Raw genomic sequence first — 26,172 nt, 5'->3', positions numbered from 1 at the left:
TACAGTTAAACACAGAACACCATACTTTTCACACATATACTAACACATACTTACTCTCTTATACAATCACTGATACAAGTACACATTGATATGCACAGAGTCACACACCTCCCAGCCAGCCACACACACACTCAGTCTTCCATACATCCACTCATTCTTCAATATGTAAAACATATTTAAACTTTACAAAAACACAGACACTAGATGATGTCATCAGTGATGTCATCAGTGATGTCATCAGTGATGTCATTTGAGATGTCATCAGTGATGTCATCAGTGATGTCATCAGTGATGTCATCAGTGATGTCATTTGAGATGTCATCAGTGATGTCATCAGTGATGTCACTGACCATGTCATGAATGATGTAATATGTGACATCATCAGCAGTGGATTGCGGGTGCGCGATATATAGTTAGTGCAACTAACTATATATGGAATTTCATTGGTTTTATGTCAATAAAATGTCCAGCTAACTATATATGGTCTCTAACCTATGGTTTTTTCAGTGAATATATATATATATATATATGTGTGTGTGTGTGTGTATATATATATATATATATATGTGTGTATATATATATATATATATATGTGTGTATATATATATATATATATATATGTGTGTGTGTATATGTATTTTAAAGGAAACTGATTAACCAAATCATGTCTCCCATTTGCCATGTATTTCCGCAGCTTGCTCTAAATTTAAAGTGCTGCCTGAACGGGGTCTGCACTATTTTTTCAGGATATGCCACTACAACAGCACGTGTTCCAACTTAAGGAAATAGATACATTTCTTGTGTAAAAGTCAATTTTATATATTGTATATATTGTTCAGTGGATTGTTTATACACACGAACACTGCCAAAATTTCAGCCTCGTGAGAAAGCAGCGTGTTGCCGCGAAACGCATCGGAGTATGCTGAAGACAAGCTTTTTAAAATAAACCAAAGCGTTGTAACCAAGAACTGAGTCGTCCTTGTAATTGCTGGGAGTGCGAGAGACATTCTGCCTCGGCAGAAAACGGATTGATTTATTAGCAGCAGGGCCCTGCTGCACTTATAAACGCACCGCGACAGAGCGCTCGGAAGCCCCCACCCTGGGCCATTACACTTGGATTACTCTCATTGGGGACTCGAGTGAACGCCGGCAAGCAATTGAAGAAAGGAGAACGGAAATGAGCTGAAGCTACACTACGGGGAAACGAGAAAAAACGGACCGGAGGGCACGAGATTCTCGAAATATCCAGTGGGGTAAGCGAGCTCATCATTATTATTCTTCTGTTACCAAGGTCCTAGTTACTGGACATTATTGCCGGTTTGTTTCTAAAATATTGTGGAAAGCAGTAGGAAAGCACGGGTCAGAGTACCTGGGGAACAATATCCTTGAACTATAATAATTGTTATAAATGCACAATTTGAACCAGCAAAGGGGATGACGAGTCAATACAGGAATACACTACGAGTGAATCAACAATAAAAAGCCGTCAAATATATCAGGATACTCATGGATAAAAGAGAAGCAGACAGAAGTACTGTCATTGGGAAATTTTTTGATGATGGGATACAAACTAACTTGGATGGAACGTCTGGAAATAGGAAATCGGATGTTAAAAACCTGGGAGAAATTATCAAAAAAAGAAATCCATAAATGGTGGGAGGTGGCAGCCCTAAGAAAATATCTGGATGCCAGAAGGGTACCTCGAGGATTGAGAATCAACCTGATGCCCAACCACCAGGACACCAGCAATGATCTGCTAAATGAATGGGGGGAATACATCCTCAAATCTTCTTTGGGATTAATGGAGATTTTAATAAAACATATTGAAATATCATTGGAAAGAATTACAAAACAACTAAAAGACCTGGAGAAAGAACTAGCAGCAATAGATATGGACACAGACCTCAAGAAATTCAAAGATGAACTTGAATATTATATTACCAAACATGAAGAATCGGTCAAAATGCGGAAACAAAATAAGTTCCAGAGAGACAAGGAGGACTATCAAGAGGGCCGTATTTTTACGTATGCACGTAAATTTGGTAGATTTAAAACCACGAAAGCTTCAACCTCAGTGCTGATAAAGGGAGCCTTTCCTCATTAACATCAACAGATGCAAGCCTAAGTGGAGAAGAAGGAGGCTCAACAGAACAAAGAGCAAAGATATCTTTTTTAGACGAGATGAAACTCTCATTACAACAAAAAAACTGGGAAAAGATGGGACCTCCACCATCATCCAGGGGCAGAGGAAGAGGCAGAGGATATGCCCGAAAAAACCAATCAGGAGAGACAAGCGGAAATACAAGAGTTCTGGAGAAGGTCGTGTGGGAACAATGACCCGGAGCATGCGGCAAAAATGGAACTACAATCAATCACAGCACCATATCCTGAATCCGAAGATATAGACACGGATCAGGAATTGGAAATAATCAACTTGTCTAAAAAAAATCTTACCGATGTGAAAATAAGTATTTTGAAAAGAGGCTTGAGCTTTTGGCCTACTAATGAGATCGACTTGGCAGAGACTCAAATTGATCTCTACAAATTTGTAAGGAAAAAATATAGAAGAACACATTACACAAATGGGGCAGGTTGTAGCAAAATGTGACCACCTTCAAAATTCTATCCTCAACTACCCCAAGGAAATAAAATTGACTTTTTCCATGAATGTGTGATAAAGGACCGATACAAACTATCCAAACCCAACGCAAGGGATAATCTCTCAAATAAGGAACGACAAGCCCTAAACAACTTACAAAAAGACACCACTATAGAGATAAAAATGGCCGACAGATACATCAAAGAGGCTTATTCGCAGCTTAAAAATAAAGAATATTATGCCAAACTCCAGAGCAACCCTACGGCTAAATTGAAAGAGGAACGGTTGGCTAGCCAAACACCTTCTAAACGAAGATGAAACTAAATATCTAAAGACAGCGTACCCTAAAATGGCAACTATATACTTCTTACCCAAGATGCATAAACATCCCACGAAACCACCAGGGAGGCCAATAATTTCAGCGAAGGAGTAATTGTTAGAGCCCATTGCGAACTACCTAGATATTTTCTTATTGCCCTATGTGAAAGGATTAACCTCATACCTTCAAGACACGGGCGACCTGTTAAGACACTTGCAGGAAACACCGTGGCAATCCACATATAAGCTGATCACTATGGACGTGGTTTCACTGTATTCAAACATACAAAATTACATCGGTCTAAGAGCATGTGAACATTTCTTGGCGGAACGGAACATACAGTATACAAATCACAACATCATGTTAATGGAAATGATAAAGCTGTGCTTAGAACAAAATGCATTTATGTTTGGTGATCAGATCTACACACAAAAAAAAAGGCACAGGGATGGGTTTTTCCTTTAGTCCATCATATGCCTGTCTCACTAAGGGCTTCTGGGAACAGGAATGGGCTTGGAGCAACGAAAACGAAAGACTCCAAAATAAAACCATAACCTGGCTACGATACATACCTCCTGTTGGTCTGGGATGGCTCGAAAGAAGAATTCACCGAATATTTCAATATTCTGAACAGTTCAAACTATAATCTCAACTTCACATACGAAATCAGTGAATCCAAAGTGGTATTTCTTGATACAGAAATATGTATTGAAAACAGCGCGGTACATACTACACTACACCGGCAACCGCAATAAACTGTGCTACATGCACATAGCTTCCACCAAACCAGCCTAATCAAAAACATTCCATACGGGGAATTTCTCAGTATTAAACGGATATGCTCAAACAAAGAGGAATGGGCCAAACACAGACAAAAAGCTGCAACAAGATTCAAAAAGATGATGTATAATCAAGGCATAATTGACTCTGCTTTGAAAAGAACGGAAACAAGAAACAGAACGGATCTAATAAAAAAAAAAGAACCCCACATCAGAAGAAGAAAACAAAATAAGACTAATAACTTTCTCAACGAGCAATAACCAAGTAATGCATATTTTGAGAAAAAACTGGCACATCGTACATATGGGGTACAAAAGGGGGTGGTGATGGACGGAGCATCTGAACCAATCAAACACTCACACCCAGTCAAAAGATCTGGGTTTGACCCATCACCGTTCTTTAGACCACTCTGCCATCCCAGTTCAGACATGGCTATATGCAAATCAGTCTGACCCTGTGCCTCATGGGAACAGGCCAGCCCGAACTGCCAAGCCATGCCTTCCCTTGCTCACTTTGCCACTGGATTCCAGCAAGCCGGGCTGAAGAAGGCTGGAATGCCAGAAACCGGTCCTCGGAAGCTTGTTTCCGGTCCAGGGAAGACATGGCTTGGCTGTTCGGGCTGGACTGTTCCCATGAGGCACAGGGTCAGACTGATTTGCATATAGCCATGTCTGAACTGGGGTGGCAGAGTGGGCTAAAGAACGGTGATGGATTAAACCCAGATCTTTTGACTGGGTGTGAGTGTTTGATTGATTCAGATGTTCCGTCCATCACCACCCACTTTTGTACCGCTTTTGGCCGCCATAAGTGTGGCAGGGTATGCTCAGACGTGAGTCCCCTTGCTCACTTTGCCACTGGATTCAAGCAACCCGGGCTGAAGAAGGCTGGAATGCCAGAAACCGGTCCTCGGAAGCTTGTTTCCGGTCCAGGGAAGACATGGCTTGGCAGTTCGGGATGGACTGTTCCCATGAGGCACAGGGTCAGACTGATTTGCATATAGCCATGGCTGAACTGGGGTGGCAGAGTGGGCTAAAGAACGGTGATAGATTAAACCCAGATCTTTTGACTGGGTGTGAGTGTTTGATTGATTCAGATGTTCCGTCCATCACCACCCACTTTTGTACCACATCCTACATATGGACACTACAACAGCCAAGATTGTGGGGGATCATCTACAAGTGACCTATAAAAGAGCAAAAAATCTACGGGACAAATTAGTTCATAGTCGCTTCCAAATGCCAAAGAAACCAGATTCATGGTTCAAACCAAAAGGTTTCTTTAAATGCTCAGGATGCAAGGTGTGCGCAATTGCCACAAACAAAAAGGAGATTTTAATGGCTAACACAACTTGCAAGATACAACAACTTATTAATTGCAAGAGCCAGTATGCTATTTATATAGTAGAATGCCCGTGTGCTTTAAAATATGTAGGGACCACAAAGTGTGAATTGAAAAAACGAATTCTTGAACATGTGAGGGCGACTGAATTGCGATCGAAGCAATGCCATCTCAAGACATGGAAAAGAAACACAACAGCGATTGGAAAGAATTTAAATTCTATGCTATCGAAACAGTTGCAAGTAACCCACGCGGGGGAGATCGCATCAAAACTTTGAGACAAAAAGAATCAAAGCACATCCTAAACTTTCGAACATTAACACCTTATGGTCTGAACCAGGATGAGGAGCTTCATTATCTTATCTAACCCAGACTTGTCCTCAGGATCCCAGACATTTTCTGAACATGATAAAAGACTTCTCTTTCCTTGTTTTAACCGTATATTGAGTTTTATAAGTTTCATTTTTTCACCCACATCCTTATAATTCACATAGTAGATGTTGCAAATATGGAATTTAGTATTAGTGCACACACTACGAGTAGGAACAGTATATTCCTGAATTACCAATACCATAGATAATGATCGAAACGGGGACACACTTTTGAACACCCATCAGAGGGTGCAATGGTCCTAAGCGCCTGAAACAAATGAAGGCACAACTACCAACGGTAGTAATAAATCCATTTCCATAGACCCACTGGAGGGAAAAGCGGATGACAAGTGGCACCAATGAGAATAGGACACATGAGATATACCCAGAGTTAAACGATAAATATTCCAGCATCACGGTAGGAACAAACCCTCACACATAGACCCACTGGAGGGAAAAGTGGATGACTAATGGTAACCATGGGAACAGGATACTCGGGATATATCCAGAGTCATATATTCCCACACAGATAAATAAATAACCAACTGCACTACATTTACTACAATGCTTAGCGACATCCACACAGGAAGTTACCATGATTTGGTGTCTCCCCACGGAATTTCAAATATTTTTTTAATACTTTTTCAACACACACACACGAACACTGCTAAAATGTCAGCCTCGTGAGAAAGCGGCGTGTTGCCGCGAAACGCGTCTAGGAGTATGCTGAAGACGAGCTGTTTAAAAGAAACCAAAGCGTTGTAACCAAGAACTGAGTCGTCCTTGTAATTGCTGGGAGTGCGAGAGACATTCTGCCTCTGCAGAAAACGGATTGATATATGTGTGTGTGTGTGTATATATATGTGTGTGTGTGTGTGTGTGTATATATATATATGTGTGTGTGTGTGTGTATATGTGTGTGTGTGTATATATATATATATATATATATATATATATATATATATATATATATATATATATATATGTGTTTGTATATATGTATATGTATTTTAAAGGAAACCGATGAACCAAATCATGTCTCCCATTTGCCAAGTATTTCCGCAACTTGCTCTAAATTTAAAGGGCTACATGAACGGGGTCTGCACTATTTTTTCAGGATATGCCACTGCAACAGCACGTGTTCCAACATAAGGAAAGATACTTTTCTTGTGTAAAAGTCAATTTTATATATTGTATATATTGTTCAGTGGATTGTTTATACACTATGCACCCAAATGGGTACATTTCATGACACTGTGCTTTTTCATATCTATTATTAGTTATATTAATATCCACTAACTATATTCATATGTTTTCACGGCAATGTATTTTTTTTACATATTTGTATGCAATTTGATGTATTATAAGTTGTGACCAACATTTTTTCTATGTCTGAGGGGGACAGGGTGTAAATGTCAAATGAAAATGGCGCTCACCAGATTGAAAAAGGCTGCTGCGCCAGCCGAAACGCTTCTCTACTGTTTGCTGGGTCGGAGGAGGCCCTATGAAATAAAAAAGCCTAATTCCAGCAGCCCTGGTGTGTGTGCTCTCCATTTGGAGTAGGGGTGTGTGTGTGTGTGTGTGTATGTATATATGTGTATATATATGTGTGTGTGTATGTATGTGTATATATATATATATATATATATATATATATATATATATATATATATATATATATATATATATATATATATATATATATATATATATATAACGGTTAAAGCTCTGTTTTAGTAATTAAAACTTATTTTCATTATACAATCCAAGTTTAAACTACACAAACGTGAAAAATTCTGAAGTTATAGTTATAACCTTCATCTACAAATTATTCGCCACTTTTAAATTATTATTAGTAGCGGATCTTGATGCTCACCCTTTTCAGCTTGCTAACCAGAGAACACTAATTATAACTCGCCACTCTACCATGCACTGTGTTGTGACAAATCATGTCATTTGAGAAGTTAAAAGTGTTGCTATGAATGTTTTGATTTTGCATGCTACATGTGATGTAGTATACAAGGATATGTATAAACAGTGCATGGAAAAGGTAGTAACTCTAGTAGTGTGGCGCGTGAGGTGGCAAGACTTTGATTCAGGGGTACGTGACTTTTGAAGGTGATGAGTAAATTATAAATTGAACTTATAATTATAACTTTACAATTTTTAATGATGTATTTTAAGTTGTTTGTATGGAAAGAACAAATGTATTTTGAGCTAAAGATTTTTCTTAACCGTTGTTTTTTTCATTGTATGCTAATGGTTTTTATTATTTAATGAAAATGTGTTTCGAGTCGCAGTGTGGAGTTGTGTTTGAAGTGCTGTAAAGTGGAGAGTAGTACAGTGAAGAAGAGTTGTGTAAAGTCTAGTGTCATATACTGGAGTATTGTAGTTGAATACAGTGGAGTGAATTAGCGTCCAGTGGAGTGGCGTATCAGAGTAGAGTGTCATGTCGAACTGTAGAGCCGAGTGTAAAATCTCCAGCAATGAGTGGATAAGAGCCCTTAGCAATTCCCAGGTCATAGGCTCAAGAGGTCAAGGTTTAGAGTAGTAAAAGGCTTTTGTCAATGTGAAATAGTGGTTTGTGATGTAATTGTAGAGAAGCTTACCTGTGATGCTTGTGAAGTAGGGACTTTCAATGATTAGGAGTCAAAGTAGTGAGGTGCATTGCTGTAATTGTCCTGTTCCTGGGGAGGACACCATCCCCAGTGCACATATATAGTCAGTTGTGGAACACACAAACATATTTTGCTCCACACACATGCCACTTGTCTCAATTTGCTGCATTAATGGGGTAGGGGAGGCAAAATGTAGGACCCCATTTATGGGGAGCCTGACAAATGTCATTCTTAGCATATGGCCTGACTTCGATACCACCGCTATGCCATGTAAACCAAAGATGAAACTTAATATCTGAAAGAGACACGTTAGTGATAGATTCCTTACCTTTGAATATCCCCAGGCGTCAGACTGGATCTGGAAAGTTTTGCTTATCAGTACCCCTGCTCGTCAGTAGGTGGCGTCCTGAGGCTCCGCGCCCGTCACTGGCGTCGTAAGCGCCAAGATGACGTCACGGAGACTACTAGGCGTCACCCTTGCGCGCTGACGTCAGTTCTTTCTTTTTCCGTGCCATCAAGCTCAGATCCGGATAGAGCATGTACCTCAGTCACTTTTTTTACTGCTTTTTTGAGACTTTAGTTTTTCCCCTTGTTTCTCCTGGTGCACGTAGGGATGTCTGAATTGAAGTCCTGAGGGGCCTGCCGCCGTAATATGTCGGTGGCGGACCCCCACGATGTTTGCCTCTACTGTCTGGAGACTGACCATGACTCCCGGGCCTGTCAGGACTGTCGTGCCATGGCCCCGAAAGCCTTGAGGGAGCAGCGCTGGAAGTTGCTGGAGCTCCGGCATTCTTCACACCGCCGCTCCCGGTCTCGGGCCGTTCCCGAGACCACTCGCGGGGGACTGCAGTTGTTGCTCTTCGGGCTCCAAGTGTTCGCCATCAGATTCTGGTAAACAACGCCATAAAAAGAAGGCGAAGAAGCGTGTTTGCTCTCCGACTACCTCCCACCGCTCCTCTGATGCAGACAGGGGTTCTGCCCCAGCGGCTCCTCTGGAGACGGTGAGTCCTGTGGCCTACCCCCTTACTGGGTCCGTCGGCGACTCCCGAACACGTGCAAGAGTTTCTTGCTGCCATGGACCGCCTTTTTAGTCCTAGGGCTCCCGCCTGCGCGCCTCCGGGCCCTGCGGTCCTGTGTCCGGATCCTGTTGGCCCTCTACTGCGGATCCAGCTTCAGCACCACAATATCCTATGCCACTGGTTCCGGCCCCAGTGCCACGAGGTCCAGTGCTGCAGGCTCCGGCCCCAGCGCCTCCCTTTGAGCTTCGGTGGGTGCCGTTCATTCCACCCTTGCCCCGGTTCCAGGACCATTTTGTTCCTACTTGGGACCTGAATTGGGAGGCGGCGCCGGTCTCGCCCCGGCCGGCGCCGTTCTCAGCGCCATTTATCCCTTCTCCGGCTCCGGTACTGCAGCTGCGACGGGCCCCTCCTGCACCAGAGGCGGAGGAGGACTGAGAGGGGTCCGAGGACCCTCTTGCCTAGCAGAGTGACTCCGAGCAGGATTTGGTGGACGAACTGGAGGATGCAGGTGACCTCGATGTCTCTTCTGACCCTGGGTTAGCCTCTCACCCGCCTACGATGGAGAAAGGGGCTTCCTACACAATGGTGCTCCGTCGGACTGCGGAGGCCCTTAACCCCAACCTCCCCACAGTGACCCTCAAAACTAACCTCCTCACTGAGGTGCTCCAGACGGCGTCTACTAGTCGGAGCCGTTGCTTCCCTTCAACGACGCCCTTACCGAAGTTCACTTGGTCGCGGCTGGCCACGGGGGCCCCTGTGGATAAGAATGTCGCCAGATGCCACCTGCTGGCGCCTGGCGACCCCGCTTTTCTGACTACTCATCCCACGCCTGAGAACCTGGTCATCCAGGCCTCGATGTTGCAGAGTGCCTTTCCCACGGCCCCACCGGATAGGGACTCTAAGAAACTGGAACAGTTTGGTAAGTGGTTGTTCTCTTCGGCCAGTTTGGGGCTGCGGTCCGTGAACACCGCCTGCTTATTGGGCCGCTACTCCCATGCAGTATGGGATACTGTTGCACAGGTGTTGCCTCAGTGTCCTGAGGAGGTCCAGGCTGTCCTTTCTCAGGCGATTGCTGAGGGTAAGGATGAGGCTAAGTTCGCCATTCGGTGTAGTTTGGTCACAGCCGACTCGTTGGGCAGGGCGATTTCTACAACGGTGGCGTTGCGTCGCCACGCCTGATTGTGTTCAACTGGGTTCCTGCCCAATGTCCAGAGCTCGCTCATGGACATGCCCTTCGATGGCACCCGCCTGTTTGGCGATAAGACCGACAGTGCACTGGAGCACTTTAAGGACTCGCGGGCCATGGCCAAGTCCTTGGGTCTTTCTGTAAAGAACCCGGCCACTCCTGGTTTTCGTTCCTTTTGTGGCCAGGGCAGAGGCACTAAGGTACGTTCCTTAAACAAGGCTGTGCCGAACCAGCCTCAATGCGGGTCTGTGAATCAGCGTGCGGGTCAGTCCACCTCCACCCCTGCTGTTTCTACCTCCAAACCTTCCTAATCCGTGCTTTGTGGAACACCCCACGCCGGTGGATGGCAGGATCCGCCACCACCTCCCCCACTGGCGCGTCATTACGTTAGACAAGTGGGTGCTGCAGATCATCCACAGGGGCTACTACCTTCCCTTTCAGTCCTCCCCACCTCGGTACCACTGTATGTTGTGGGATCATTTGGTTCTTCTCCAACAGGAAGTCACAGCCCTCTTGGCCAAGGGGGCCATCGAGTACGTTCGCAGGCAGGAAGTAGGGAGTCGTAGTTATTCCCACTACTTTCTAGTCCCCAAGAAGGACAAGGGGGCCTGTGCCCCATCTTGGACCTCCGGACGTCAATCGCTTCCTCCAAAAGGAGAAATTCTGACTCTGGTCCTGGCTGCCCCGACCCTGGAGACTGGAGGGTAGCGTTGGACTTGCAGGAGCATTTTCAGTTCACCGTGCTCCCCTTTGGCCTTACCAGTGCCCCTCGGGTGTTCACGAAAGTGATGGCAGTGGTCGCAGCTCACCTGCGCAGATTAGGGGTGTCAGTCTTCCACTACCTCGACGACTGCTTGTTGAAGGCGTGCTCGCCCCAGGAAGTCGTCGCCCACCTTCAGACTACGGCCGACCGCCTGCATTGGCTGGGGTTCTCCAACATTCCGAAGTCGCACCCGAGTCCCTCTCAGAAGCTCCTTTATTGGAGCGGTTCTGGATTCAACGCGGTTTGTGGTTTATCCTCCCGAGCAGCGAGTTCAGGATATACAGGCTATGATTCCGATCTTTCGGCCTCTGTCCCGGGTTTCATTCAGGATGACCCTCCGGCTCCTGGGCCTGATGGCCTCCTGCATCCTGCTAGTGCAACATGCCAGGTGGCATATGCGGGCTCTGCAGTGGGACCTGAAGTTCCAGTGGGCGCAGCATCAGGGCAACCTGTCCGATCATGTCCAGATCTCGGAGGGCACTGCACAACAGTTGCAGTGGTGGCTCACGAATCGCGATTAGGTCAATGGCAGATTGCTCTCCCTTCCCCCACCGGGGCACACAGTGGTGACGGATGCGTCCCTCCTGAGATGGAGAGGCCACTTGGGAGAGGCGGAGATCAAAGGTCTCTGGTCTCCGGCGGAGTCCCAGCTCCATATCAATCTTTTGGAGCTGTGGGCGATCTGACTTGCACTGAAGTCATTCCTTCCCTCTGTCTGGGGAAGTGTAGTGCAGGTGTTCACGGACAACACCACCGCCATGTGGTATTGCAACAAGCAAGGCGGAGTGGGGTCCTGGACCCTATGTCAGGAGGCTCTGCGCCTCTGGACATGGCTGGACCATCAAGGCATTACCTTGGTGGTTCAACACCTGGCAGGTTCTCTAAACGCCAAGGCGGACAAACTCAGCCGGTGGTGCATGATGGATCACGAACGGCGTCTGAACTCTGATGTGGTGCAACGTCTCTTTCTGCAGTGGGGAGAGCCCTAGTTAGATCTATTTGCCTCCGAAGAGAACGCGCAATGTCATCAATTCTGCGCATAGGAATTTCCTAGGCGGCACTCGGTCGGAAACTCTTTTCGTCTTGAGTGGAGCTGCAGTCTGTTGTACGCTTTTCCACCTATACCACTTCTGCCTAGAGTGCTGAAGAAGATCAGGCGCGACCGGGCCCAAGTTATTCTTGTGGCTCTGTTCTGGGCTCGAAGAGTATGGTATCCCGAGCTACTCAGTATGAGCATCGATGCCCTGATCCATCTGCCTCTTCGGAAGGATCTTCTGTCGCAGAAGCAGGGGACGGTCCTCCCCCGGAACCTGTCCAGCTTCCACCTCCATGCGTGGAGATTGAGCGGCGACAGTTGACAGCTTTCGACCTTCCTCCCGAGGTCTGTAATGTCATTCTGGCAGCCAGGCGTCCCTCCACGAAGACGGTATACGCCTGCCAATGGAACAAATTTGTGGCATGGTGTACAGCAAAAGCTGTGGATTCCCTTTCTGCCTCTCTTGGAGGTTCTTCTGTCTTTAGCCCAGCAGGGCTCATCTCTGGGCACTATCAAAGGTTATCTCTCTGCCATCTCCACCTTTCAAAGGCTTCCTGATCAGCCTTCTTTTTTTAAGTCCCCGGTTGTTAACTGTTTCCTCAAAGGCATTGCACACACGTTTCCTCCCGTGCCTTTCATAATGCCTCAGTAGGATTTGAATCTTGTCTTGACTTACTTAATGTGCGCTCCATTTGAGCCTCTTCATAACTGTCCTTACGTCTTCTCACCTTAAAGATGGCTTTCCTGGTAGCTATCACCTCTGCCAGAAGAGTGAGTGAACTCCAGGCTCTTTCTTCCAAACCTCCTTTCCTTTCAGTTCATCCGGACAAGGTAGTTCTAAGGACCCGTTCTTCTTTCTTGCTAAAGGTTGTCATGCCCTTCCACATTGGGCAGACCATCACTTTGTCCACCTTCTTTCCGCCTCTGCATCCTTCCAGGGAAGAGTAGAGACTCCACCGTCTGGACCCAAAATGTGCGCTCACATTCTATCTGCAGCGTACACAACAGTTCCAGGTGGATGATCAGCTCTTTGTTGGCTACGCGGGTGCCAAATAAGGTCGGGCTGTGCACAAACGGACCATTTCCCGGTGGGTCATTCTGTGCATCAAAGCATGCCACTCCTTGGCCAAGAAGGAGCCTCCTGTGGGGCTGCGGGCCCATTCGACCAGGGCAACTGCATCCACTACTGCCTTGGGACGGTGCGTTCCCTTGCAGGACACTTGTCAGGCAGCTACGTGGGCCTCGCTGCACACGTTTACTAAGCACTACTGCCTCAACAGTCAAGTCCGGAGAGTTCTCCGTGACTTCCTGGTGTAATTTTGTTCACAGACGAATGAAGTAAAATGAAATGAAAAGGAGTTTTGTATAGCGCGGCTGCTGCCCAGACCCACCACCGGGATTGATATTGCTGGGGTATCTATTCTAAGATAAGGAATCTAACACTAACGCGTCTCTTTCAGACGCACAAATTACTACTTGTGTAACAATATATCTGTAAGAGACATTAGTTAGTGATAGATTCCTTACCGCCCCACCCATCCTCCCATTTCTGCGAACTGTTTACTAAGGTTAAGGTCATCCCCTTTTAGGACCCTAGTTTTATACACCAATGGTCAGTATCTTGCATGTGTACAGAACTGACATCCGCTTGCGTGGATGGTGCCTAAGTAGTCTCCATGAAGTCATCTCGGCCCTTACGACGCCAGTGACTGGCGCGGAGCCGCAGGACACCTACTGACGCACATTGGTACTACTAAGCAAAACTTTCCGGATTCAGTGTGACGCCTGGGGATATTCTAAGGTAAGGAATCTATCACTAACTAATCCAGTGTGACGCCTGGGGATATTCTAAGGTAAGGAATCTATCACTAACTAATGTCTCTTACAGATATATCGTTACACAAGTAGTAACTTGTGCGACGAGACCTTCCAAGACCTAAACTGGTCTGCAGCTGCTTGTGTTTCCATTGTGAGGGCTTGTTGTGATGATTTGGACTGGGTTGTTCTTTTAGGGTGTGTCAATGCCTGACATATGTGGTCCTCCTTATGTGCAAAGGCAGAGTGATCTGTATAGTGGGATGTGCCAGTACAATGCTCTCTATGTCATTACTTGAAGCATCCATCACTCAGGTTCTGATTATGGCCTTGAAGTGTTTATCCATACCTGACTACATTCTTTCTTATTTGTTGCAGGAGGATGTTTGCCCGAAAAATGTGGTGAGTGCTGTGAAATGTCAACTCTTGACTATCCCCCATTATAGCTGTTGAGGGTAATCGTAAAAGGAAATAATAGGACCGGGGAAACAAAAAGTAGTGAAAGACTAGCGAATAACCTGGTTAAGGGGATAGTCCCTGACAAATTGAGTCTGAAGATGGGAAAGGAAAGGAAAAAAGTGCTCAAAGAAATAGAGCACAAATGACTAAGGGACTAGTAAGATGGATAAAGAGAACCAGAAGAATAAGGGGTAAGGAAGTTAACCCATGGGGAGGCAAATACTTGATACAGGATTTTAATGACTCTTGCTACAAGTCCACCCCTAATGTTGCACCAGAACAGGACAACCTTCTTGGATTGTGGGCATTCCAATATGAGACCTGAACAACTAAATCACGTATCTATCAATACCAGATGGAAAATAAAACTGTGTATTTTTAATAAAGTGTACTGCTTACTAACCACCAGCATGAAAATTACTTGTTGAAAAATGATAAAGGTTTTATGGTTGCTTTGACATTAGTTTGCTCAGTATACTGTTCTGTTAGAAAAGTCCTTTTGGCAAGAAATCAAATTTTTGTTGGTTTCATAATCTCAGGTTATCTGGGTTCGAGGTGCTCGTCTGGTTTTGCAGTAGCTTTTCGAGAAATTGAGTACAGTAATAACCCAATTTGTGTGACACCCAAGGATTGGAGGAATTTCAGATAAGGCATATTGTGGTGTAAAAGAATTTCCAGTGGTGAGGGTTTGGAAGTGTTGCAGTGAAACAGAAATCAAATTATGGTTTTGGCAGTATTTACGTTGGTGAGATGCAGTAAGGTGTAGGGGTAGTTTGCCTGTGAGATGATGCTGTTGCCATACTCTGATCCGTGTTCATTTCCTACGAGTGGAAACTAAAAACATAAAAATTACGTAATGTCAACATGTTTTAAGAATAAAAGTAGCCTGTGTCACAAGTGTGAAGCGACTAGGATTGATGGGGCTTGAAGATTATGTAGTGAAGGGAAAATAGACAATCTAAGTGTAGGAAGCTGGCCCTTTAAATGGTATCCCAAAAAGAGTTATGCCATACAGAGAGTCTAAGTATTCCCTTAGTAGTGGACAGGGGCTTGCTCTAGCAATCCCAAGGTGCTCTTCTAGGGGTAGTGAGGCGAAGCAGCCTGAGGACCTTTGGAGAGGAGTGTTAGACATCCAATGCACGCACTCAGTCAATACATGACACACATGACTCAATAAGGATACACACCAATTTATAAAAAGAACATTTATCTTCATATAACTTTAGGCACGAAGATCATCAAAATCCGGTTAGTACATTTTAAATTAGCAGATTTGAAGAAAACCGGTTTTGATACTTTAAATAGTCATTGAAGACCTTCAGGGCAATGTTAACCTCTGGAGGAAAAACATGTATTGCATTCGGGCACTCGACGAATTAAAAGACCAATCTTCTGGACTTACGGTGGCTATGGGACAAGGTCCAAGACAGCACCAACAGTTCACTTCGGGCAGAACTAGGGTCAGCCGGATGCAGAGCGCCTCACAGCGTCTGTTACGCCATTCAAGTCTATGGGGATCGGTCAGTCGGGAAAGAGGCTGCTGGCTTGGACTTGGGGACCAATCCGGCTGAACCAACAGGGGACTGCAATCTTGCGGTGCTCTGGGATATGGGAACGCCTTTGGTCCTCTTCTCCTGGGGCGACGGGTGCAGAGGTTTCTTTAGGCATCAGACTTTTTTATCATGGGGACCACTCTTGGTAGAGGGTCCTGCAAACAGAGGCTGCGGATGGTGTCAGGGAAGTCCACAATGGGCAGGTCCAAGGTGGGCTTTGTCTCTGGAGAACCGGGGACCACACTGGCACCGTTGGCCCTCTTCAGGTCTGGCTAAGAAGCATGGGTTCAGTGGTGCTTTGTGGCATCTGGTTTTTGTGGTTCCGGAGACTCAGGCTACTTTGGGGTGCCTGCTGGATGCAGGGAAGCATCTCCACTGCTCTACGGAGTCCTTGAATCTTTATTAAAGGGAAACAGTCCTCCCAGTCTTCGGAGGTACAACAGTTTCTCGACACAACATCTTTGGCACAGTTTCATTGTGGAACAGCAGACAGGTCAACAGGGCTGGTGCCAAGTCAGTTGCTCCTATTCAGTCTTATGGTTTCACAGCTTCCCAGTGTCTCAGGATCTGGGGACCACGATTGCACTGTTGCTTCTTCAGCATGGACTAGGTGGCTTGGGTGCAGTGGTGCTTAACGGTGTAAGGGTTTTGCATCCCAGCTCAGTCTTTGGTACCTGCAAGACACAGGTGAACACCTCTGCTGTACCACTGGAGTTCCTGAGTCTTTAGAGAAGTGCTGGCAGTCCTCCCAGGTTTTGGAGGATCAGGAGCTTGTAGGGCGAGACGACTTTGGCGCAATTGTCGAATAGGCGAACAGGCCAGCAGAGCTAGTTCCAAATCTGATGCTTCTGCATTTGTTGCTTTCGTGGCTCTTTGTCCTTTCTTCTTCTTTTGTTTGGCTGGATCTGACTACTTGGTACCACAGCTACCCGAAATACTGAATTTAGGGGTGTTCGTGGAGTATAGGGTAGTAGCCAATGGACTACTTACCCCTGGGGTTACTACGCCCCCTAAATAACCACTTCCTGGGGGAAGTGGGCATAACCCTGACCCATGAAGGTGCCATAGAGGTCTTGACAAAGGGGGTTGGTTTCCTCTCCTGTGAGAGAAGCCAGATTTGCATTTCAAAGGTGGTGGGCCTCTTTGAAGCTCCCCAGGCTTAGAATGCTAATCCACAGGTCATGCTGTGGGCGAGGGGTGTAAAGCATCTCCACCTGCCCAAGCAGACATGGTTTAAGGACCAACCCCCCCCCCCCCCCACATCCCCCTCCCTGGGAGCAAAGGGATCAGAAACCAATCTCTGGTGGCAGGCTGGTGAAACCCAGTCAGTCAGCACATCAGTTAATGGTAGGTTTTCAGGGAGCACTTCTAAGGTGACCTCTGGGTGCGTCCATTACTAAATTTAATGCTGCCATCAGTGTGGTTTTATTAATACAAGATGTTTGATACCAAACATCCGTGCAGCGAAGCCATCATGTAGCTGGGGAATCGTTTTTTCCTGTGTCTAGTACATGCTTTTAAAATGGTTTCCCTGATCACTTTTACTGCCAGAACAGGGGCATGTCCGCTCATGCAGTTACGTCCTCATATGTAGTGTAGTGCACCCTGCCTTAGGGCGGTAGGGCTGTTGTAGGGAGACGTATTTGTACTGCATACAGTGTTGGCAGGATGGTCACACAGGCTGTATGCTGTGTTGTGTTTTCACTTTTTGTCTGCACCAAGACACACAGCCTGCAGTGGCAGTTAGCATGAGCTCAGTGAGGCGTCCCTTAGGGTGGCACAATTTGTGCTGCAACCCTTTGGGACCCGCTTTAGTGTCTCAGGCTTTAGGGACAGTGGTACCATTTACTAGGGACTTCTAGAGGATACTCAAGGTATTCCCAATTGGGGAAACAATCTCATAGTTTTGGGAAACAGATCTGGCACTGGGGACCTGGTTAGCAGGAACCCTGTGCACTTCCAGTGGACATCCGATCAAATTCCAGGCAAAAGGTGGGTGGTAACCATGTCAAAAAGGACACTTTTTTACATAACCACCTCCCAAATGGAAGAAAATGAAGACTCCCTTGGTAATGGTTAGCCTCATTCGCTAAGTGGAAAAATCTGGAAAGGCATCTGCATTGGAATGGTCAGTTCCACGTCGGTGTTCCACTGTAAAGTCCATCCCCTGTAGGGAAATGTACCACCTCAACAGTTCAAGTTTTCACTTTTCATTTGCATAAAAAACCTGAGAGGCCTGTTGTCAGTTTGAACAAGAAAGTGCGAGCTAAAATGTATGGCCTCAGTGTCTTTAGGAACCACACCACTGCAAAGGCTTCCATCTAAATGGCAATCCATCGCTGCTGTCTGGGGAGTAACCCTCTGCTAATAAAAGCAACAGGTTGGTTATGGCCATAATCATTGGTTAGAGACGGGACCGCTCCTATCCCATGTTCCAAGGCATCTGTCTGCATGATGAACTGCTTTGAATAATCTGGAGCTTTTAGAATGGGTTCTGAGCACATCGCTTCCTTCAGAGTGTCAAAAGCCTTTTGACAGATCTGTCCAGTTTACTTGCTTCAGCATTTTCTTATTCAGTTCCGTGAGGGAGGTCCACAATGGACCCATATCCCTTCACAAACCTCCGGTAGTACCCAGTCAAGCCAAGAAACACCCTAACTTGAGTCTCGGCGGTTGTAGCTATCCAGCCCACAGTTTTCTGGATCTTGGGTTGTAAGGGTTGAACTTGGCCCCCATCTACAAAGTGGCCCAAGTATGCAACCGAGCCCTGCCCTATCTTGCACTTGCTTGCCTTGATAGTGAGAGCTGCATTTCACTTACCAAGGTGGATCAGGTGATCCTGCAAAATAAAACTATAGACCGCAATATCGTCAATATATGCTGCACTAAAAGATCCCAGCCCAGCAAGAACTTTATCCACCAACATTTGGAAGGTGGCAGGGGCATTTTTTAGTCTAGAGGGCATAACAGTGAAGTTGTAATGCCTATCTTGGTTTGAAAATGCAGAGTTCTTTTTTGCTCCTCGGGTCCGACCAATCTGCCTGTACCCTGATGTCATATTCTTAATATTGATGTTGATCTATGCAATGATGTGTATGTACAAAGACAAAATCAAAACACTGGTCAATCCCCTGATATGACCTCTCCATTCTTCCCCCACAGTCAGAAATACATGGTCTGGGAGGCCATGCGTTCTATGCTACTGATTGACAGATCACAGGTGGGGTGTAACCCACAGGACAAACACACGAACAGGAAAAACCCAGATTAGTTCCACAGTTGGGCAGCGATGCCACAATGATCCTGGCAGATTGGCACCAATAAAATGCACACTGCCAGAGGGGCACATGTCCCCAAAAACCCATAAAGGTAGATGCCACATGAAGTTAGGAACACTCAACCAATCGGGACACAGCATGCACTACAAATGCAGTAAAAATGCCTTCCCTATGCCGGACATCTGAACACGTTACCCACTGGCCCTTATTGTGTCCATGAAAGGTCGAGGCCCACCTTAATTTGTCATCAGGTGGGAGTAATTTATGGCTTCATGGCAAGACCCACATACCACTCGCCTCTTGTCTTTGTTTTTTCATGGTAAATTTATATTCTAGATACAAAATCAAAAGTACTGAGAAATGTGCCTACCCAGAACATGTCAGTTCATCAGCTGCAGGAATTTATGGTTCGTCTATCTTAGTTTCTGCATTGAGGCCCCTATAGTCCACACAAACTTCAACTCTGTTTTACCACCCTTGGTATGAGGTTTGGGGACTAAGACAACTGAACTGTCCCTGGGCCTCTCAGTGGGTTCAGTGACTCCCAATTCCAGCATTTTGATTACTTCAGCTTTGATGCTTTCTTTGACATGGTCAGACAGAATGTCTGTAGATTTTATTTTTGACAGGTACGCTGTCCCCAGTGTCCACTTCATGTGTAAACCAGTTGTTCTGACCAGGTGTCAAAGAGAAGAGCTGATCTTACTGGCGCAGGATGTGCCTGCCTGCAGTCAGACAGCTTTTGTACAGAGTGGGTGTCTGAAAAGGAAAAGCCTTCTACTGACCTATCTTTAGAGTTGTGACAGAGGAGGTCAAGGAGAGATTCACTCTCTTCTTCCTGATCCTCATCAGTGACCATCAGCATGGCCCCCTCAGCCCTGTCATGATGGGGTTTAAGGTGGTTCACATGGATGCCTCTTTTGAGGTTCCAGCAAGTGCCAAGGTCCACCAGATAGGTGACCACCCCCCTTTTTGTTTCTAGGATAGGGTAGTGCCCACTTCATTTGTCCTAGAGAGCCCTAGGAGCCACAGGCTCCAAAGCCCACATCTTCTGCCCCGGTTGGTCATTCACCAGTGCAGCCTTTTGGTCATACCAGAGCTTCTGAAGCTCTTGGCTGGCCCTGAGGTTTTTAGATGCTTTTTCCATGTACTCAGCCATCCATGAAGGTAGGCCGAGCACATAGTCCACTTATCTTGCTTAGGCTCTTTGAGCGGTCTCTCCCTGCCTTCCTTTAATAAACACCATGGCCCCTTTTACAGGATGCACAAACAGAAGGTCATAGGGGGAAAACCCATCTCTCTTCTGAGCCACTTCATTATAGGGAAAAAGCAGGCATCGCAATATGATATTTCATCTCCTTCTGAGTTTTTGCAATTGTCACCCCGAGTGGGATGGGTATGCTCAGAAATGAGTCCCATGCTCTCCACACCGCTGGAGTCAAGCTATCCTGGCTCAAGACGGCTGATAGCCAGAAACCGGTCCTAGGATGCTTGATTCTGGTCCAGGAAAGACATGGCTTGGCAGTTCGGGCTGGACTGTTCCCATGAGGCACAGGGTCAAGGCTGATTTGCATATGGCCATGTCTGAACTGGGGTGGTGTGGAGTGCAAAAAAACGATGGATTTAGGCCCAGATCTATGTACTGGGGTGAATGTATGACATTGTTCTGCATTCTGTCTATCACCTGTTGTTTTTGTCTTTGAGCGGTCTCTCCCTGCCTTCCTTTAAAAAACACTATGGCCCCTTTTACAGGATGCACAAACAGAAGGTCAAAGGGGAAAACCCATCTCTCTTCTGAGCCACTTCTTTATAGGCAAAAAGCAGGCATCGCAATATGATGTTTCATCTCCTGAGTTTTCTGGGAGTCCCATGATTCATAGTTTTGTTGAATCTCTCAACTAAACCATTTGTTTTGGGGTGCTATGGGGTGGTGAACTTGAAAGTCACTCCACGTTCTGCCCACATGTTTCAGGTAGTCAGATATGAAGTTTTCCTCTGTCTGACACCACCTTCTTAGGGAAACCCACTCTGGTAAAAATACCAATGAGGAGCAGTAGTAGTCGTAAAGGGTGTTGTTTTAGGCTACCTGGCAACATGATCCACTACTACCAGTATAAATCTGTCCCTGATGAGGTTGAAAGATCCAGGGGGCCAATAATGTCAATCCCCTACCCTTCCAAAAAAATCCCAACCATTGGAAGTGGAATTAAGGGGGCCTTTGGGTGGCTACCTCCTTTGTCGCTGGCCTGGTAGGTAGCACAGGAGTTGCAGAACTCCTTCACCTTCTTGGACATCCCTGCTCAGTAGAATAGGGTGAGTAACCGACTCCAAATTTTAGCCTGACCAAGATGCCAGCTAAGGCAACGTCATGAGCGAAAGTGAGTCCAAACTGTCTTTCCATCTGAGCCTACCACACACTAAACTCTTCTCTCAAGACTTGCCTCCTCCTAGATCTGCAGTTAGATCATGACTTCCTACAATTATGTTGGCATGAGCCTCACACTTTTGGTTTCAGCCTCAACCCTACTTTCTCATAAGAGGGTGAGTTGAAGGTCCAATTAACCCATCACTTTCTGTATTCAGACACTTTCTTCCACTTTTTAAGGAACTCAGAAAAAAGAGGCAGTGATGGGCATCGGAGAAGTGGGATTAAGTTGAGAATAAAATTAACCTCTTGTTCTTCTACTTTCTTTAGGACTGCTGTGGCAACTACACTTTTATTCCTTATGTGGTGACTGCGCAGGGAAAAGTACTGTGCTGTGACGCCTCCATGATGAAGTGCCTGACTGAGTTCATCCAGCCCCACCACAGCATTGACACCTTTCTCACCCCCCTGACTGCACGCCTTGCCAAACTGCTGGAAAGCACCACCACCAATTCTTGGTAAGATACTGAATTAAAGGGAGGAAGACCATTAGTGACGAGAGGCAGTCTGGGTCTGCTTGAAAGAGTTTATGTCGAGATGCTGGGCAATGTTCCCTCTAATTATTTTTGGGTGTGCAGTGATACAGGGTCTGTGCGCACACTTTTTAGAGCTGTGTACGCATCTGAGAAGTAATGGGACTATTTATGTAAGCAAGCATGTAATCTTTAATAAAGGTGATCAGGAGACAACATCTTTCATTTTTTACTGAAATGGGCTTGAAGGAAAATGTTAAATAACATTATTACAACTATATTAGGTAAAATGGCAATAGGTTTTAAAGAGTACCTCAAGATCTACTGCAACACCTACAAGAATTACTGTGCTGATAGAGAGCCTTTCTTTATGTAGCACTTTTCTGCAATCAGCCCAGGCAGCTCCCAGCATAGCAAAGTTGTAGAGATATTTGCTTATTTGGGGGCCATTGGTGGGTTAAACCTTCCATAATTTCTCTCTAAAGAAATTCCTGTTCAGTCTAGGCGTATGCATTCAGGGTACTAACAAGTGTGTTAGTCTTGATGAGGATGACATTTGGTCAGTGTGTGTATTATAGTTGCTTTGTGAAAGGTGCTCACCTGCTCCTCAATGAATTGATGGCCTGTGCCACATACTGATCAATTATGTTGGTATGTACAAATGCCAAGAACATTTGCCTCCATTGTAAGGGCAGCAGGAATTTTCCTGAGTTTTATGTCCATTTATACAGAAGGACAATAGGAGCACACTACCTCAATTCCCAGCAGAGTTCACCCCTTAGCATTATGGTAAATGCTGTACAATGTTTGCGCTTACTTGACTATTAGCTGTAGTTTTTCCACCAGAGTTGGTGCAGGTAGTGCTGTTTATCTCTAGACACATGAGTTTTCTGGATTTTGATGGTTTGTGTGGAGGTAAGTTTATTCTTACTGACCAGGAGGGAGATTTCCTGCCAACTGGCACGACCAAGATCATATTCCAGAATGCCACCACATTCTCTTCATTAAGAAGAGAAGAATGCAACACATCACCCCCCTTTATCATTTACTATAAAGGCAAAAAAAATTACATAACTATGTAACAACAATATAGAATAAAATGTAAAATCAAAAAAGAAATTACACTAAAACTCATTATATACAAAATTGTTAAAACAAGAACATATATTTTTTTAGTCAAAAGGAAATGCAATTAATGCCACAGAAATGATAATAATAGTAAACTATAATGAAATTCCCTTACATTAAATGGCATTAGGTTGTACAACACATCTGTTGTTAATTTACAACAGGATCTTCTCAAACCTCCTCGGATTCCTGATTCCTCAGCGATTTCTTGGTGTTACGGATCTGTTCTCATCATACAACTCCCTCCTGGGATCATCATATAGTTTTTCCCTGTCTTTCCATTGCATCCTGAATGGGGCTTTCACAACATTCTTACGATTCCACGTGTTAACAACTATTAACTCTGTCTTTTCTGCATGCGGATCCAATTTCCAATCGTGTAGTCACCTTCCCTCACTGCCTCTATCTCTCCAGAACAAACTTGCCTCCCTTCATATCTTGGACATCTGTACTCTGGCCTTGTGATCTCCCCGTCACAAAATGAGGTATGGTTTGTTACAACCACACCAACTTTCTCATTGCTACTCTCCAATCTCCTACTCCATTCAAAGCGAACTGTAAACCATCTTTCAATGTCCTGTCCCACCTTTCTACTAGACCATAGCTTTAATTGTTGTATACCGTTGATTGAATATGCTCCACACCTTGCTCTTAAGAAAACCACTCATGCACTCCAAAACAAATTGGATACCATTGTTTGATGCAATGATCTCTGGAACCCCTTCTCTCTTAGAGTTCCTTCAGGAGTCCGTTTACTAACTTTACTGCTGACCATCTAGAGAAATACTCTATTGCCACATTCGCATATTTGGGGGAGCTACCCTTAACATCCAATGGACCTATGACATAAATAAAAAAAAACACCCAATTTGTCCGTCGCAACCGGGGATACCGTTTTCTGTGACTTGCCGATCCATGCACAAGGTACACATTCTCTAATGTTCCGCTCCACATCACGGTCTAGCCCAGCCACCAGTGCTGCTCTCTGACTCGCCTCTTGGTGGCACTTGGTGCTGTGTGTCCTTCAGGTGCTAGTCTAGCTACCCGCGCTCCGAGTGCTGCTGGCACTACCAGTTAACTACCTCAAATCAAAACTCCCTACACCACTGACCACTCTTGACTCACCCTACAGAAACATTGGGAGAGGCTCATCATCCCCCCTTCCCCATCCCCTTGCTGAAAAAAACATCCACCAAAGGACTGAGGTTAGTCCTTGCAGGGAATCTGGTTCCCCATACATGTCCCATAATGGTTTACTCCCCACCAGACATCCAATGCTTCCCTTTCAATAGTAGAATAATATTTCTCTGCATCCTTTAATGGTCTGGCTGTATAGGCAATGGTCACATCTATGCCATTCCTTCCCTATAGTAGCACCGCACCCAACCCCACCAAAATAGCATCAGTTGTTATTATTGTGGGATCATTTATGTCAAAATGTTAAGTCATGGTGCGGATGCAATGTTTGCTTTTAATTACTTATATTCATTCTCGTATTTCTCACACCAAACAAATTTCTCATTCTTGAGCATGAGTTTGCGCATAAGTTTACGAGAATAGGACTCGGCCAGCCCCAAAAACGATCTCAATTGGTCTTTACATGCTGGGTAAGCAACATATTTTATTGCAGAAACTAATTTCCACTTTGCACCTATCCTTTTTCCACTGATCCAAATACTCCACTTCTACTCTAAACTTGCACTAATTCTTTTTGATTCTTAAACATTTCTCCTGCAGGGTTCTCAACACAATTTTCAAAGTCACATCATGTTTAGTTAAATTTCTCCCAAATATCAGCATATTGTTGACACCTCGGCTGCCAGGGTTACACCGAATGGCATCCTTTTATACCTGTGTGCTTCTTCAGACATGTCAAAAAAGTAAGTTGTCGAGAATCGGAGTGCAGTACAGTCTTGTTGTAGGCTGAGGGTCGTTTCAAAGTGGAAAACACTTTTGCTCCTTTGATGGTAGTCAACATTTCTCATATGTTAGGCAGGGGAGGGCTATCCACCCAGATTGCCACATTTACATCCCTTACTTCTACACAAAGCCGTAGGTCACCATTTCCTTTCTTAGCAATCACCACAAGAGCCAAACACTCTGGCGATTCTATTTCTTTAATTATGCCCTCGCTACACAACTTCTGCAGTTCTTGGCGTAGTGGCTTACTCATGACATCCCTCACTACAAGGCTTGTGGGCTTTTGGAGTCACTCCAAACATTGTTTTGCATGAACCCTTTGAGAGCTCCTAAGTGGTCATCAAAGATGTCAGGATACTCTACGACACATGGCACACTTGCATCTGCCACACATGCACTGAGCTGCACTCCCAACACTTTATCTTGATGGCTTGGGTCTAACCTAATACACACATGCCTTTGTTGGGGCCAACCAAATAAACACAAACCCTTCTTGGCGAAATAAACTTTAGATGCCACCACCATCTGCTGGAACTCTAAATGAGCTTCAATGAAATCCAATTGTTCAATAAGTTTATTGCTGTATTCCACTAACTTTACATCAGGAATTTTAAGTTCATTTTTAGGAAATTTCCTTAGATATTCTAGATATTCTAGCTCCAGAGTCTGTCATCACATCCACTCCATCAATCTTAATGGTGTAGAAAGGATTGTCCTCAACAAACCTTTCCCCTTTGTTGAATTTCCAAAATGACATTTTAGCATTTTAGCATTCATTTTCTCCCCCTTCAACCGTTCTCAGAGGTTTGAGTTTTCTTCACCCCCACCATTTTTCCTTTGCAAACCCTCACAAAATGCCACTTGATTTTACACTTCCTGTATATTTGTCCAATAGAAAGACATGACTAGTCCGTTGCTTAGTAACCCTTTAAACCACATATACAACATAGCAAAACTCTTATCCATCTTTCTCTTGGCACCACTTTCCTCTTTACTTTTGGGTTACGTGTGTCTTCTTGAACTCCATCTATCTTGTCTTTGGACTTAAATACCTGCAATCCTTTGTCGATAATTTCATTCCTCTTATGTCAC

At 45.1% G+C, this 26,172-nt stretch overlaps 1 protein-coding gene across 2 annotated transcripts in view; it reads left to right on the top strand.

Moving 5' to 3' along the window:
- The window catches only part of LOC144823334 (mitogen-activated protein kinase kinase kinase 6-like), a 1,091,718-nt gene that overhangs the window by 188,119 nt on the left and 877,427 nt on the right, over positions 1–26,172 (top strand). For both annotated transcript variants that reach the window (XM_078681777.1, XM_078681776.1), the window contains exons 3-4: positions 14,223–14,246; positions 21,830–22,017. In XM_078681777.1, the coding sequence (XP_078537903.1) occupies positions 14,223–14,246; positions 21,830–22,017 (212 nt within the window). The remainder of the gene's footprint in view (positions 1–14,222; positions 14,247–21,829; positions 22,018–26,172) is intronic.

This window comes from Lissotriton helveticus, chromosome 3_1 (genome assembly GCF_964261635.1).
Source record: "Lissotriton helveticus chromosome 3_1, aLisHel1.1, whole genome shotgun sequence".
Taxonomy (NCBI): Eukaryota; Metazoa; Chordata; class Amphibia; order Caudata; family Salamandridae; genus Lissotriton; species Lissotriton helveticus.
This window is presented reverse-complemented; position numbering and strand designations above follow the sequence as displayed.